General features: G+C 38.7%; 1 protein-coding gene across 1 annotated transcript; it reads right to left on the reverse strand.

The window, feature by feature from the left end:
• Positions 1–12,028: 12,028 nt before the first annotated feature.
• LOC147413274 (protein FAM240B-like) lies at positions 12,029–14,688 on the reverse strand. The gene is made up of 2 exons (XM_086480416.1): positions 14,543–14,688; positions 12,029–12,161 (listed from the first exon to the last, which is right to left on the reverse strand). Exons 1-2 carry the CDS (start codon positions 14,686–14,688, stop codon positions 12,029–12,031), a joined length of 279 nt encoding a protein of 92 aa, XP_086336542.1.
• Positions 14,689–16,041: the final 1,353 nt, after the last annotated feature.

Consider the following 16,041-nt stretch of genomic DNA (forward strand, 5'->3'; position numbering starts at 1 on the left):
CCATGTACAAAGAAGCACCTCACAGCCTCACGAAGCTTTGGAAAGTCCAGCTGTTTATCTTGTTACATTCTTGCTTGTTGCCTGGTTTCAGATATCAAAGCAATATGATCATACTTGTCAGGCAGAGGAATGAATTTCTTGCTGTGCCTTCCTGGTGAAGTGTTCAATGTTTTAGCTCCTCCTTTGCCTCATTTGTTCATCCTCCGTGACATCCTACAAGGACTAAGATTTGGCTCCTGTGATAGTTTACTTTTTTTAATAAATCTGAAAAGTGGTTGACAGCGCTGCATAGACTAACCCTGACTTTTCTTTGGTGCTGACCAAAATGGTTCGCATAGGTTGACTTTCTGTGACAGCTTCAGCTGAGGATTTGGCAGATCCGACAAATCAGCTCTGGTGGATTTAGCTGCAGGATGTTACCACCCCCACCTGCCCATTTCGCCTTACCAGCTGCAGGTTATTTTATTGCCTAGCCAGGATGATGGAATGGAAATTATGTCTGTAGTTCAGTTGTCCCAGGACAAGGACTCATGTTCCAGTGCAAAACCTTCACTCTTGGCTTAAGTTAGTTCACCAGTTTGTACTTGTATGCTTAGATGGGTTGGGAGCTTGGGAACCTCAGAGACACAAAACTGGGACCAACAATTAAGTGCCCCAGTACTAAATCTGCTAAAACATCTGGTCAGCAGGCCTGGAAAACATCAAAAATTGGAACTTCTGCCTTGTGTTGCACCAATAGAAAAATTTTCAAGCCACAGAGCAGCAACTGTTTGGGAGAGAAGAAGAAATTAATTTAACATTTAGTTTTCGTTTCTTAAAAAAACGGATCAGATCTGTCCAGGAATTCTGACTCCTCTCTCCTTTTGCTTTGAACTCATCAAAACCCATTTAAATTTAGCTTTTAGTTTGGCTATGAATAAATTTGCGAGATCTTAAGTGGGGAAAATCTATATGCATAACTGCTAAAATATTTTTTCATATGCATGTGCTGTATTTAATATTGATATTTTCTATGTTATGTTTAATATATTGAATATACAAATAATTTTTTTGTTAATTATTGCTCAACATTTCAGTTGTATTTTTTATGACAGTCTATGCTTACACAAAGTTAATTTTTAACAGAAAACATATTTTGCTTTTGATTGTATTGAAGATCTAACCTATATAAATAAATGTCTGCGCTATAGAAAGAAGGGTTGGGGTTTTTTGACAGATTTTTTAAAATACGCAGTTGTCACAAATATGATTTGACGTGAAATCTTAGGATCTTCTTAGGAATTCATCAAAAAAACAACCACATATGCTCTTGGGGTTCTGTGTTCTGATATAACAAAACCTTTCTTCAGGGAGTAGGTAAAACAATGCTAGTATATTTACCTGGCAGTTGGGGAAAGATCTATTTAAAGCATGAATTTGGCTACCTGAGCTTATTAGCCTATCCCTAACTAACAAGGCAAAAGTCCCCTGAGTTTTGGGAACTGAACTATATTGTGTTAAAGTCTTGTGCCCTGTGAGAGTTGCTAAGCTGTGTCCTCTAATGATGCTTCCTCTCTTTGGAGATAAAGAAATGTTAAATGTTGTCAGTACCCTCCTTCCGAATGTCTCTTTTAGCTCTGTCTGAATAACTTTCTGCTTTTACTTATTGCCTTGATGCAAATTTTATTGAAATCTCAATTCCTTATAAATTGGATCTCAAACTATGCTTTGAATTTTATCTAGAAGAAACATAAAGCTATTGAGAATGACTGTTCCTCCTTGTCTTTCCATGCAGTTTCAGTAACTCCATAGACGGGGAATTATTATTTTGCTCATTTCTGTGGCACTTTACTCTGCTAGCTGACTAAGATATTTATGTCTTGTAGTGTGACTTGAAGGTCATTAATGCTGGACTCTGAGAAACTGCCAATGAAGAGAGAATTTTTAAAAGGACTCCTCACCAGTCCTGCTAATTTGATAAAAGAGGCTTAATCGATTGAGCTTCATTATGAATTTGCTCAATTTCCTCTACTGTTAGATGTAGTCAGAACTATTCTCATAGTTTTGAATCCCCCAAAAGCAAGGGCTTCCCAGTCAACCCTCAAAGGGTTACCAGGGCTACAGCCAGAAAAGGTTAGCCAAAAGGTGACTGTTGATCCTCAGGTCATACGAATAATTGAATGAAAAAAGCAGGGGGCAACATACTGCAGCTGTATGTTCAAACTACTATAAAGCTAGAAACAGAAAGCTACACTCTGCATTGATTCCATCTCCCAGGGGAGCTTCCAGGGTGTGTGGAAACACCCTGCACAATTCTCAAGGCTAAAGGCAGCAAAAGAGTAGGTGAATCTTCTGGATGTAGTCCTAGATATTGAAGACTGTTGAATCCAAATAATTTTTTGCACATGGATTTATTAAATGCACAATGAAATTGCTGGGTGTGGCTGCAGTGTATTTAGTGCCCCAGTGAGGTGTGGCATTAGGCAATCTGAATGTGAAGATACCACATACCTCTTCTCCACTGCATCTCCACTCCCATTTTCCCTTACATGAAGTTTTCATTGTGCCCACCCAAGAAGGCTTGTCCTGGGTGAGCCAGGTCTCCCTAACCCGGCAGAAGTCTCAGCCTGGAAAACTCTAGCTAGGTTTCTGTGGTGCAGAGGATTGAATTAGTGACTTGCAGAGCACTTCAGCCGGAGGTGGAAGAGGCAGAGTGGGTGCATGGACAGGGCATGGAGGGACATGGCTTTTCTGTAACAGTTACAGTGGCTCAACCGTTTGGTGTGGCTTTGTGAGGTCAAGAGGCTGAAACTAGCACAACCCCATTTTCAATAAAGTAGACCTATAGGGCAATTCACTTCTGTGTCAGGATCGAATCATGGAATCATTTAGCTTGGAAAAGACCCTGAAGAAACAGTCTTTTGTCGTCGTTTGTTTGCAATGTAATAATGTGACTATTTTAGCTTATAATCAGCGCTGACAGCTCTTAAGATTGCATCTCAGATATGAGGTTGTTTCAGGCTCTTTTAGGAAAAGCCCCTAGAGCTTGAAAGATTGAAGACATACTGAAAGTCATGTTTTAAGTCTGCTTAGGGACTTAAGGTGCAGGAGGTGCTTGAAGCCTGTAATGTTGTAGGAAAAAGCCCAAAAGCTTGAAACTCCAGGACAGTAAGAAATCAGCATTTTTCGTGATTAATCTCTTGATTTAAAAAAAAAAAAAAAGCTATTGTGAATTTTAGGAAGGGTAGTCCATGAAGTTTCAATGCCAGGGACTCAGTACCAAGTGTTTTTCTGTGCTGTTTGGGTTAAAAATTAATATGACTTTAATGAGAACTCTACCATAAATTCTGAGAAATGTTAACACAGGGAAAAAGGACACCTAAGGAATCAGACTTCAAAGAATGCATTCAAAATTTTCATTTGAACAGTCTTTTATTTGCCTAGAAAAATATACAAAAACAGTTTACAAGCGCTCTGTTCTGGATTTTCTGTTTGGCTCCACAACACGTTAGTCTGCTTAGTACTGTGCCCTGGTGCTGTTGCCTTGATGTTAATTTCCATTTTTTCCGTTTTTCTCTTGCTTGTACATTCCTCCTCTTGTAGAGCTTGGGAACACCGAAGAGAAACTTTGCCTTGTGTGCACCAACTGGGGTTTGTCCTGTGACTGGCTTGCTGCCACAGCTGATTGCATTTGGGACTGACATGAGAGCAGCCAGCAGTTCTCAAGCAGCTTCTGTCACACGCAATTTCAGGGTGACAGGGAATACAATGTCAGAGAGTATCTAGATTCTTGTCCTCAGACCACCTCCCCACATTGCTACTCATAGACCTAGCGGGCTGTTTCTTCTCCTTGTAACTGAAAGGCAGCTTTAAGTAGCTGGGGCAGGCTGTGAAAAGTGGGTGAAAGAAGATCAGGAGGTAGCTTTGGCTCTTAGCCCAGCTAGCAGAATGGCAGTTGTGGAGGTAGCTGCCCTGGGTGGCCATCCCTTTTGCATGACCTTGCACAGATCTGTGTGTCTTTTTGGCACTTGGAGAAGATAGCGGAGCCCACTATCAGTTACACAGGTACAGAGATCTAAAACACGTCCTGCAGGAAAAGGCAAAACGTGGTTCCAGACTGAGGAAGCAGAAGTTCAGCTTGCCAATGCTATCATGGGGACTTGAATGTCTCTGACAGCTCTCCCCCTCTCAAAAAAAAAAAAAAAAAAAAAAAAGGAAACCCCACGAAAACAACAGAAGTCGAAAACCAAAGAACAAAATCTTAAAATCTTTTGCTCTGGAAGTAGCTTTATTTTGTGTTTAGAGCTTCGTAGAACCTGTGTGCCTGAGGCTGCTGGTTGGATGTGCTGGCTCAGTGTTTTACATTCCCTAGCATGGTTTTCCTCTCTGATGTATTCCTCCTGTGGCTGGCAAATAGCCAGGTGACATTGTGCAGAACTCCAAATATTAAGAAACCTGGAGACAGAGCACTGTGTCTATGTTTCCTCCAGATTGGAGATGAGTCATTACAAACTGACATTTTCCTAAACTTGAGATTGGAATTGCTGAAGCATTTAGGGTAGTGTGTCTACCTGTACTTTTCTTTGGAACAGAAAAACTTATTTTTAACTGTAATTGCAGTCCTCCATGTGGTAGGCTTTCACAGTTTCAGTTATAACTGATTAAATGATGCTTCTAGAAAAGCTATGTTTCATGAAGGTAAAATTCACATATGTGTGTTCAGCTTGGTTTACTTTTTAATTTACTTTTTAACCTGAAGTAATTTGGAGCATTGGGAGCCATAGTAGATTGCTTTTGTTTATATTTCTTTTCAGTGATTAAAAATTAATTTTCTCAGACAAGTCTTCCAAGTACTGTTTTCTTGTTAGAAAAATATATGTGTGCAAGTCAAGAATTGCTCTACAGCTTAGGACACAGAGCTTGCAGATCAGGGATACATAGTAATTACATGCCAGATCAGAGCAAAGCTCAAGAAGCCTGTCACATTGACTAAAATTCATGCTAGAAGGCCATATTTTTCCCAGTTCAAATTTTGCACTTGTCTTTTGACAACATAAATAAAGCTCCTCTGATCAAAAATCTTGCAGCCTAGCTGTGAATTCTTATTGACTACTTGCCAACAGAAATACCAGACTTCCTTAAGGTGCATTGAGGACTGGCAGCCAGGAGAGTTTACACTGGGATGGAAGCCTTTACAACTGAGTGCCAGAGATTCCAGGTAAGTGGATTCCTGAAAGAGAAGATGACACTGATGGAACTAGGCAGTGTATCTGCTCAAATGTGCTGGCTTTTGTTGAAAACAATGGCTCAAATGGAGCAGTATTTGGGCTAGTCATTACACTTTTCAAAACCAGCTTGCTGGGAGAGATGCTAGCCTTGTCATCGGGACTGGCTGTTTTCCCTGATGATTCCAGGGTATATAATGGCAGTGTCCAAGTTAAACTATAAATATAGCAGCAAATGTAGCTGAAGATACACTTATTTTCTGCATCTTTAATCTTTGTAGTGATCTATTAACCTAACGCTGTCAAAATTCCTCCAGTAAAGCTCTAAGATGCACCTGTACTTACGTTAAGATCCTCCTTAGAGGTGCCTTGGAATAAAAAAAAAATGTTTTGGTTTTGATATAAAGAGGATATTGTTTAGCACATCCACCAATTAAAGCAATAAACCATTCCATGAGACCACAGTATTTTGTCAGAACACAGTGAAGTGTTACATATGAATTACTTTAATGTATTGCTTCTAATTATCTGTAATGGCCAAAGGTAGCAAACCCAAAAATAAACAAAAAGTATGCAGAAACTGTCTTGACCAAACACATGCTACAGAATTTTGATATGGGTCCAGAGGGGCTTATTATGGGTTGGAAGTATTGAAATTTGCCCGTGGTTTAGGCATAAAACTTTTCAAACATGGCCGCACTCTGTTGGTTTGTTGACAGACTCATTCCACATGACTGCTACCCCCTAGTACATGCTATAGAGGGGTCATTAGTTCTGGGAAAATGGAGAATTTGTCATCACTGCAGCAGAAGTGTGTACATGTCATAAATGGAGCCTGAAGGGATTTAGTTCCAGGTTATTAAGTGTTCATTTCAGATGGTGGGTAATAACTGCTGTTTCTGATCTTTTACATTAGACTGCCCTTACTGCATGTAGGGCTTATTTTCAGTGGCTGTTAGTCTTATTATTACAAATACATATTTAATGATCAAGGCAGTATCAACAAAATCAGTAAACTGTTGTACTGTCCAAAAGCTGCAAAGTATCAATTCATTAGTTGGCACTTTATCATTAACTAAGCTCTAAGAAGAACTCTGCTGTGACAATATCCAGTAATTAATAAGACAGCATTGTTATCGAGAACTTTTACATGTAAAAATGAACAATTGTGTGGGTTTGTTCACTTGTTAGAATACATATAAAAGCGACGATACAAATCTTACAGAACAAAATTCTGTAAGAGAAGCTGCAGTGGAATCACCACCCTGAAAAAACTAAAATTAAGGTATCAGGGCAAACACAGATACTTTTTCAAAATGTTTGGCTGAAATAACACTGTTGGCCATTCCAATAATGTTGTGTTTTCCTTGCCTAATTAGACTCAGCCTGTACTGAAACCTCAAACTCTAATAATAGTGATGCAATTGTTAACTAGAATAGCACATTAAAGTGAGAAAAATAACTAACTATAGCAAAATCTCTTTGAAAACGTGATTTTCTGGTGCTTATTTGCAAATAGACAATACAGACTGAGTTTTTTTTTAATCAGTATTTTGCAGATATAATTCCTCTGTGTTAGAGACTAAATCTAATATAATCAAGATTTTTTCACTATTAAATCTATTTTTTGAACTGTTCCCTATGGTTGAATGGTCAAAATATATTGGGAAGTTACGGTTCCAATCAAATAACACCAACATTCACATTGGATATGCAGCACCATAATAGTAGAAACCAAACACAAAGGGGCTGTTCTTTAAAGAATTGGCCAAAATAGCTAAACTAAGTGTTATCTTTCAGATTTGCTACTGCATGTTTTTTCCTCTGATTTTTGTCAGATGACTATTTTATTACTGCAGTTGTTTGAAATTATAACTCTCCCTGGTGCTGCTGCTGTTTGCTGTGGAAAAATAGTGGCCCTGACTGTGAACTTCTGAAGTCATACTGTTGTGAGCAGACCCATTGATGCTGAAAACTGTCGCTGAGTACGAGGCAAAGATCAGGCTAGTAGTCTCTCACATTTCAGTAGTCACTAGTAGGAAATTATTATTTCATTTAAGGAATGGCATTTCAGACAAGTACACTTAATTATGGAGGTAGCACACAGCAAACTTTTGTTAAGTTTGACTTCTCTTCTTTTCTATTCCAGCCTGTTTGTCAGACTGCCATTTTTGGGGTGGAATTTTCCCTGCTTTGTGTTCATCTTAGCTTGAAATACATTCTGGCCAATAAATAACATACAGATAAATATACACAGCTGAATTAAGTGGGAAACAGGAGAAATAAGTAGATTTCTGTATTGTCAGTCCTGACTACTGAATTTTCGTGTGCAATTTTGTCTCAAATGCATAATGCCATGGATAACTTCTGTTCTTCTCTGTAAGAAATAAATAGTATAGTAATGCTTAATTCATGAAGGGAAGCGTCCTCAGGAGGTATAAGATTTTCTATAGCTACTCTTTGTTTCACCCTCACTTATCTACAGATGCCCTTTTCAATCCACAAATACTTCTTATGTGATTTACTATTCCTTATTCACACTGTGGCAGTGGAGACCCAGTAGTCAAGTGCTGTTTAATAGGCAAGGTAGAGAACACCATCCCCCAGGACACAGCCAGTTTATAATTAGGAGGAACATTTGGGCTAGGAAATTGGTAATTATCCTCATATTCCTATCGTCTAACTGTAGAACTGAACCATATATAGCTGTTTCATGGTTCCAGAAGCCAGATCTATGCTAAGTTTTATTGTAGTGTGGGTAGACTCTGTTCCAACACATGCAGCTCCAGTAGGTCAGTTGACCAAGCTGTGCATAGTTATGCATGCTAGAACATCTGCGTAGCTGTATAATTAAATTGTCATTCGTGAGCTCAGTCGTATCTGCTAAGATCCACCTTTAGATCTACATGGAATGTATTAATGTCCTTTGATCCCATTTCTATTGTTTTGGTTGGCTTATACTCATCTACATTAGCAAGAGACTCAGCATATAACCAGCAGCTCAGCAGATCGAAGTGGCTGCTGCTGAGGTCCCTACATTAGACTAAGCATGGTTCAGGGGTTTACATCAGACTCAATCTAATTTCGTTAGTTGAACTAAATATCCCTACTATGCAGGTGTCTCGGAACTGTCTGAAGAGATAGTGCCTGTCACAGATCCTTAGAGGCTAGGGTGCTTTGGTGTGCACTTGGAGCACAGCTTCTGGTCTGGTTTAATTTCCTCTGAAAGAAATCTGGTTTGCATGCCTTAAATTTGCTCTGTGATCCAAACCACTGTGTGGTAAATCCAGACAATCAAGGATTTAGGTTAAAAAAAATGCTGTCCTGCTCTGACTTTAAGTGCTAATTCAAGTGTAGCAGCTGACAGGTGTTGAGTTGATGCTTATTTAAACATGTCCTATCTGTAACTGATTGTGTGAGTGCTTCTGGATGGTGTCTGAATGAAGTCAGACTGCAGCTCAATGTGGTTTATGTTCACCCTTTTGACTGCCTTGATTTAAATAAGCTGAACTTCAACAACTGGCCACATCTCATAGACAGTTTGAGAAAGCCATCCTTGATGTCTCTCAAACATTAGTCACTGGTTCTCGGATCAGGCGCAGCACTTAAGAGTAACCATGTGAATGAGTGTAGTATGTGTTCACGTTATATGCCATGCACATAAATTTCAGCATTCCAAGTGGGTGTTCTGCAGCTGACATCAGTCTGCTAGCTTAAGTGCATTACCTCATAGACAAGATCCAAATCTATTGCATCATATATCATACAGTTACAGTCCCATGACCAAAATCATTAGTCTCTGACCTATCCTGCAGTTTTAGTTGTTCTTTACTGGCTTAGGCAGGTGCTGGACTGGCTTATATGCTGATGTAAAACATGGTAACATCTTGCTAATCCAGGCTTAGGGTGGTACTAATTATGCAGACTAACTGATATTCAATTCCAGTTCTTTTTCTATTAGGCAAATTAATGAACTCAAAGGAAAAAAATCTGGGTAACTAGTTTTTCGTCTCAAATAGCTAGTCCAACTTTCTTAATATAGCTATTGTATTCTGAATTTTAGTTTGAGTCTTCTTTTTTTGTTTCATTGAATGGGGGAGGAACTAGGGGCAAGGGAGGAAAAAAATGCTGTGTTCAGTTGAAGTGGCCTACTCTCCCAACAGCTTATGCTCTCTGGATATCCTGTTTTATCAATCAGGGCTGTGCATACAGATGACACAGATGTTTCTTAATGTAGCAGTTGAACTTGAACTGACTTTTGCTTGCTTGCTTTTTTTTTTTAATGAAAGCCAGGTTTGACATTTTCAGACGTGTCTGAAATGCTTAAATTCAGGCTTGAATTTCACCAATTCAGTAAGTAAAGGAGAAGGACAAAATACTATCCATCATCTTACTGCCTGCCTTCAGCTTTGCGATTTTCAAGCATCATATCTGGCTACATTTGGCTGCTAGACTTTATTATTTCTAGTACTTGATTCCTTTCTCAGTCTGGTTGTATGTGCAGTAGCAGTGAAAAATGGATGAACACCCACATTTGGGAACAGAAAACATCTGATGTTCAATATCATGGAGGTGCCAGGATACTGCTGTTCTGTAAAATATGTGTTAGAATAGGTAAGCATAACTAATGCATATGCACTCAAGCAACTCACAAAGAGCTGGTTTTGATTAAGAGTGGGAGGATTTTAGTCTCTCAGACTTGTGATATACACACCCTGCACTGAAGTGGATGTATCAGAAACACATTCTCAACTGAAATGTGTTGCATGTACTTGCGAAGATAAACAATGCCTGCAACACTCCTTCAGCGTGTAGTCAATATGATGCTGCCTGCTTGTAGTGGAAGTGATTTCACACATCCCTTGACCTCCTCAGAGCTCCTGATGGAAAAGGTACTGCTTGGGCAGCTAAGGTGGTTTTCAGGTGCTCTCTGGGGAGTGCTGAAAATTGCTGTGTGTGAATTATATCTACTTGTGTGGTCTTTTTCCTGTGTCTTATATAACTGCAAAACCAGCCAGATATGCTGTCACAGAAGTGTTCCTCGTAATTAAAAACATTGACATTAAGTATAAAGGAGGAATAAATGCTTATCAGACCAGGTTTTCTTGGCTGTTCTTCTCTTGTCACACTGGCGTGGAGTAGGGGTAAGCTGGACTGATGTGAGTGGCATTACAACACAATAAAGCAGTGGTTAAGATAGCAAATCAAGTAGATCTGGTTTTCAGAAGCGGAGAATCTGGCATTTCTCCATTTCAATAGGGCCTATCTGTGTCCTTTGGCTACCACTACAGAACAGTCAACTACTGTGTTTTTTAAGTGGCAACAGGTTCAGATCCTGTTCGATCTCCTTCACCAAAGATAATGTTTAACTTGGGTGGCAGCAAAAAAAATGTTTAGAAAATAGTGGGAAATAAGTGAATACAGAAGAAAGAGACCAGATTGCAATGGCAAAAGCAGCTACAACTTTATTATTTTTCAGCATTGCTTTTCTAACAGAAAAAAAAAATACACTGGAAGAAACAATTGCTTCTGGGGTTGAATTTTTTGAAAAAAGACTGATTCTACATTCCCTTCAGTTTTCAATAATGAAAGAACATTTTATAAGTTTTTAATTGTTTTGATCCTTCATGGAATACAACATTTTTGTGATAACATGTTTTTTTCTGTGGGAGAATGTCACTATGTAAAAGGGAACATTCTGTAAAATTGTGTGTTTTAATAAGATTTTTTTAAAAAGGATAAAAAAAGCATTTTCTGTGAGGTCAAAATCTTTTCATTTTTGTTTAGTTTTGAAGTTTTTCAAATGTATTCCTATGTGTAAACAAAATTCCGTCTAGCTCCATATTGTTAGAGAAAAATAGTTGTTTAGAACTTGTGATTCTTCTCTTGCATATCAAAGAAATTAATTGAAGAGATAACATAACAGTTTTCATTCAAAAGGTATGGTATTTACATACACAGACATAGGTGAACAGAACACACGATTATTACCCTGTATTTAGTTATTCCTTCCTGTATTTCACCTGATCTAGAAGATTAAATGCAGCAAGTGTTTGGATTAGTGTACACCAGGTATGGCAAGCGATGCCTTGCAAAGCATTCCTGTGCTATTATGATGAACTAATTTGCTGCCTTCTGTTTCAAACTCTTATACTCTCTTGCTCTGACATTTCTCAGACTGGTTCATAATAACCTCAGTAGACTTTTTCTTACCTAACCCATGAAAGTAAAAATCCTTTCCTCTGTTCATGTAATGATTAAGATCTGGAAATTTTCTTATATATTGATCAGAAAAGCTCATTCCTTTTTTTTTCCTGATTCCATTAAGGAATATATTTCTCCTTCTGTCTGGCTGATCAGACTAATCCTTAACTCCCTTCACTGCAGCTCATCAAGACAGGCAGAACAGCTTATATCTGCATTAAACCAGTCTCTGTGATCTCCGTAAATGGAAATGCGCAATTTTGCATGCAGCCATCTAAATGTATTATTCCTATTAAACAAGCAATCTTCTTTCCTAGAAATATGTTGTTGTCACTTGGAAATGCAGAGTTATATAAGAAAGTCCTGCTGTGTCGCAGTAATAATATGTCATGGAGAATTAAAGGTGTCTGCTTCTCACCTATGCCTTTGTGGTTTTTTTCGAGATTATGAGGCCTTATTCTTGCACTGAATTTCAGTAGGACTTGATTAGTAGCTCTAGTAAGTAGTCTGGAAAAGGGCCAGTTTCTGACCTTTTGTTTGTTCATCAGTGTAGCTACTGGTTTACAGGTGCATACAGAAGGTCAGTCAGGCCCAATGCTTTCTGTGTTTTCACAGCAACTTTAAGCAACAGTTTTATCTGGCGAGGGAAGAGACTCGATGGACAACAGTGTCATCTGTTCCTTCTGCTTTTTTGTGTGCGCCTGGACCTGCCTTGCTCGTCCTTCCAGCCGCAGTGTCCATTCGTGGCGGAGTCTGCAAAGAGAAGACCGACGCTTCGCAAATGCTGAGCCAAAACCTTCAGATGTACCCAGGGCTTTTCAGCAGGGTCAAAGCTTTCCTCTCTTTCATCACCATAGCACTTGTCCTGTATTTATTTACCATCTACACATCTCTCTAGCTTCCAAGATTGGGAATGCAGGGGAGAAAGGGATAGTGCTGATGCTATCAGTGCTTGACATTGCTGGATTCCTAATGAGTCAAACAACTGATGAAATACTGTCAGTGTGAAGAGCTCTGTTTTTCCCTCTGGGGTATTCTCAAAGCCACACAGAAGTACTCTATCCAGTAAGGTCAGTGTAAATTAAAAATTACAATTGCATCCTTTGACTCCCCAAATTTACTGTAAAATGCTGTGGAGAAGAGCAAGCAGAACTTTAAATATGTTTACTATGAAGAAAAAAAAAGTAACCATTTTGTACCCAAAATCTCTACAGACCTTGTATGTGTTTCATGAAAGGAGTTGATGTCACATGCAAGAGGGGCTACATAGCTTTAAGACACAAGTATAGTACAGACAGAAGAGAAAATCACTAGGGACCACTGCAAGATATAGTTGGCTGGGTTGTTTTCCAAAGGAAACGGTGTTATGAAACACCTGAACAGCGATGCTGTAGGATTAGATATCATATGGTAATGCCAAACGCATCATGGAATATATGGGTTTTTATACTACATTTCTTGTGTTAAAAAGAACAACAGCCAATGATTTAATCTGAGAATAGCTTAGTAGTAGCTGTTTCACATAGATGCTTGTGTTAGTTTGGCTTCTGAGTTTGATTTCAGATTGTGTTTTAAACTTTTCTCATTTGGTCTACCCTGTCTTGGCTTTATTCTCTTGTGCTTATAGCTAAGCCTCAAAAAATCAGTGCAATTAGTAAAAATTTGCTCTTGAAAGCAGTGGCAACTAGTGTCCTATGTGTCACATAATGAGCGCTTGCCTGTACTTAGAGCTGTCTAATTCTCCCAGGTGCCACTTATATGAGGTACCTCTTGAAAATATCTTTTTTTTTTTCAAATTAGAGAACACTTTGTGAACAATTTGGGCTTTGGTCAAGTGACCTTGAATGGACTTTCTTGAATCTGTTTCAGTTGTGACCAGTCAGTTAAGACACATTGAATACTTAAGTTAAAACATATTCCAAGTTATTTTCTGCATTTTTTTTTCTACTCAGAGAAGATCTTAGAAAAGCTTTTAACATTTTTAATTTTGTGAAGTTAAAAATACCATCTAAACCCCTACTTGCAATTGGTTTGCAATGTCTTCTTGTGATAGTTTTTTGTGAAGCTAGAGTGACGAAGGTTTCTAGTGCAGCTGAACACTTTCCTGGGCTTTATTATACATGTTTTCTCTCCAGCAAGTTGGTGATTTACATTTGTGACTATTACTGACTAGCTGGACTAGGATACTGGGAACAGGACTGTCTACATCTGACTCCGTTGGGATGCAGGATCTGCACAGATCTTGATTTCCTCATCTTTAAAATTACAATAGTAGCTTCCTCCTTGGGCACAAAGGTCAAAGTACCTGGATTTTTTTTAAAAGAAAAGGCCTTTTACCAGCACATTCCAGTTTGCTGAAGTAAATTAATTTCTGTGAATGTCCCAGTTTCAAGGAAAGTTTGTGCAGCAAAACATTTGTCAACTTCAGGAAGAAAGCCTGTCAGAAAAACACAATAGGCACAGGTATTTGTTATCCTCTTTCTCCATCCATTAGTCAGAGGATTCACTTAGTGTATGGGAGACCCTGGTTCAAACTCCTGAGTTGAAGCAGGTTGAGCCTTTGAAGCAGTCTACGTCATTTGTGTGGAGTATCTATAGCACAGTCACAGCTCTTTCTAGGCAGTGCCTGTCGCTTTACACCGTTTTGGAAAAAAATTAAATATATTTGAATAACCTTATTTTTGTTTGTTGTGTAGCAGGAATGCTTACGAAATCTGTTTCATGGGACAAGAAAATGTTATTGTACCATTTCTATCTTTGGGCTTATATGATGCAAGGGGCTGTGATAAAGATGCAGTTTATGCTGCACATTAAAGGGGTGATTTGCTTGTCCCTTCCATGTAATACTATTTTATATATTTTCTGTCCATCAAAAGCCATAGTGCCAAAGTGCTTTATTTTTACATGGCTATACCCCAAGGCCTTTGAAGAATGCTCATGAGGTTCAGGGTTGAGGGGTGTCTGAGTTTCCATGCAGAAGAGCCGTGGAAATAAGAGACAAGCAGAGGAAAAGTGCCAAAGATCCAGAACACAATCTGTGCTATGAATAAAGCAGTACAGTAACAGGTTACTTTATTTTAAAGCATGTGATGACGTGCCTTGCTGTCTTGTGCAAAAGAAAAAATACCACTTACTTGTTCAAGGCACTTTTGCTTAACCTAGACTCTTCACCTTCTCGTTGCTTAGTTTGCTCTTGGATGACTTTTTCCCAGAACTTCTTCAGCTCTGCTGCATCATGACCACCCATCTTGTGGCGTCTAAAGTTGGTATGCTTGCTCATGTTCTGCAAAGCAATTTGGAGTCAGGACAGTCAGGAGCCTAACCTGAGGCAGATAACTGTGTTGCTTAGCTGTTTGCATTTCTTTGTAGTGAATTGCTGTTAAAATAAAGTATGTCACCTGAGAAGAACAGGTAACTGATGCTTACTCTGCCTTGAAGCAAAATATAAGGCATTGAAACAGGCCTTGGGTGGTAGTTCAATATTCAATGCTCAGTACCTATATTTTTGGTACTGAGCAATAACAATGCATGGCACAGTTCACTGAAATAATGTGGAGGCCTCAGTATATGTGAGGTTTTAAGTGGTTTTCGAAGAACTTGGGGGAAAATACTTTCAGATACAGTGCCATTGTCACTGAAGTTCAGATGAAATGTTGTGAAGGGCTTTCATTCTTTCTACCACCTGTAGTTTTAGAAGAGATCATAGGTGGTTGTTATCCAAGGGAAATATGTTACTCTTAAATGAGTCCTTTTACTACTCCAAATTATATCAAGCACAAAATATGCGGGGGAATTACGAATCTAAAGTTGAATCACACAGAGTGCAAAGCCCTCAGGATCTTGTTATGGCCTTGTTCTTTAATTTATCAAAATTCAATCGTAAATACTGTTAAAAGTAGAGCTTGTTAAAATATAGCGATGAGTTCAAATAAATGAGAAAAAGCACAGAAATGAGGTGAATGTCTCCTTGCTAAATTCATAATATTCAAGCATGGAGGGTTTTAAAATTGTCAGCATGTCTGAGGTGATACTACCAAATATGCATTGGTTATCAGATCTTTATGGTACTTTGAAAAGTTAAGTTCTGTTTTTTACTTTCAGAGGAAATACTGGGAAAAATGCATCATGTACTATATTTGTTGCTGGCCAAATATTGCTTTGCTACGACATTAAATAAGGTACCAACAACCCATTATGCTTCTATCCCAACTGTGAAGCAGGGTTTCCTGCATCAGTTTCCCCCACTAAGCCCCATGAGCAAGTGGGAGGTTGCAAGAAAGAAAAAAAAAAACAAGCCCATGGTCCTGAGTTTTCTATGACTAGGTCAGCACATAATTTGACAGTTCCTATGAAAGCTCTTTGCTTCCTTGTGTTCATCTGTATTCTGCTGTCAGTAGATACTTTTGCCAACTGTCCACTCTCTAACTCTGATGAATTAATGGCTCGTAGACCTGATATATATCAGGTCTTCATATCACATGCTTGTGAGTCTCCTTTGTAGACAATGTCATACATTATGAACTATCCTTGATAAATATTATGAAGACTATGCTGATGTAGGCCAACCTGAGGAAACCTTTGATTTGTGCAATGCTGGAATCAGAGAAAAAGAAAAGGACAGTCAGATGCAGCA

Source organism: Leptosomus discolor, chromosome Z, assembly GCF_034619465.1.
Source record: "Leptosomus discolor isolate bLepDis1 chromosome Z, bLepDis1.hap2, whole genome shotgun sequence".
NCBI lineage: Eukaryota > Metazoa > Chordata > Aves > Leptosomiformes > Leptosomidae > Leptosomus > Leptosomus discolor.

Coding starts and splice junctions, on each gene's coding strand:
- LOC147413274 (XM_086480416.1), bottom strand. CDS start 14,688: ATGAGCAAGCATACCAACTTTAGACGCCACAAGATGGGTGGTCATGAT. Junction 12,162..14,542: donor AGCAAAAGTGCCTTGAACAA/GTAAGTGGTATT, acceptor TTCTCTTTGCAG/ACTCCGCCACGAATGGACAC.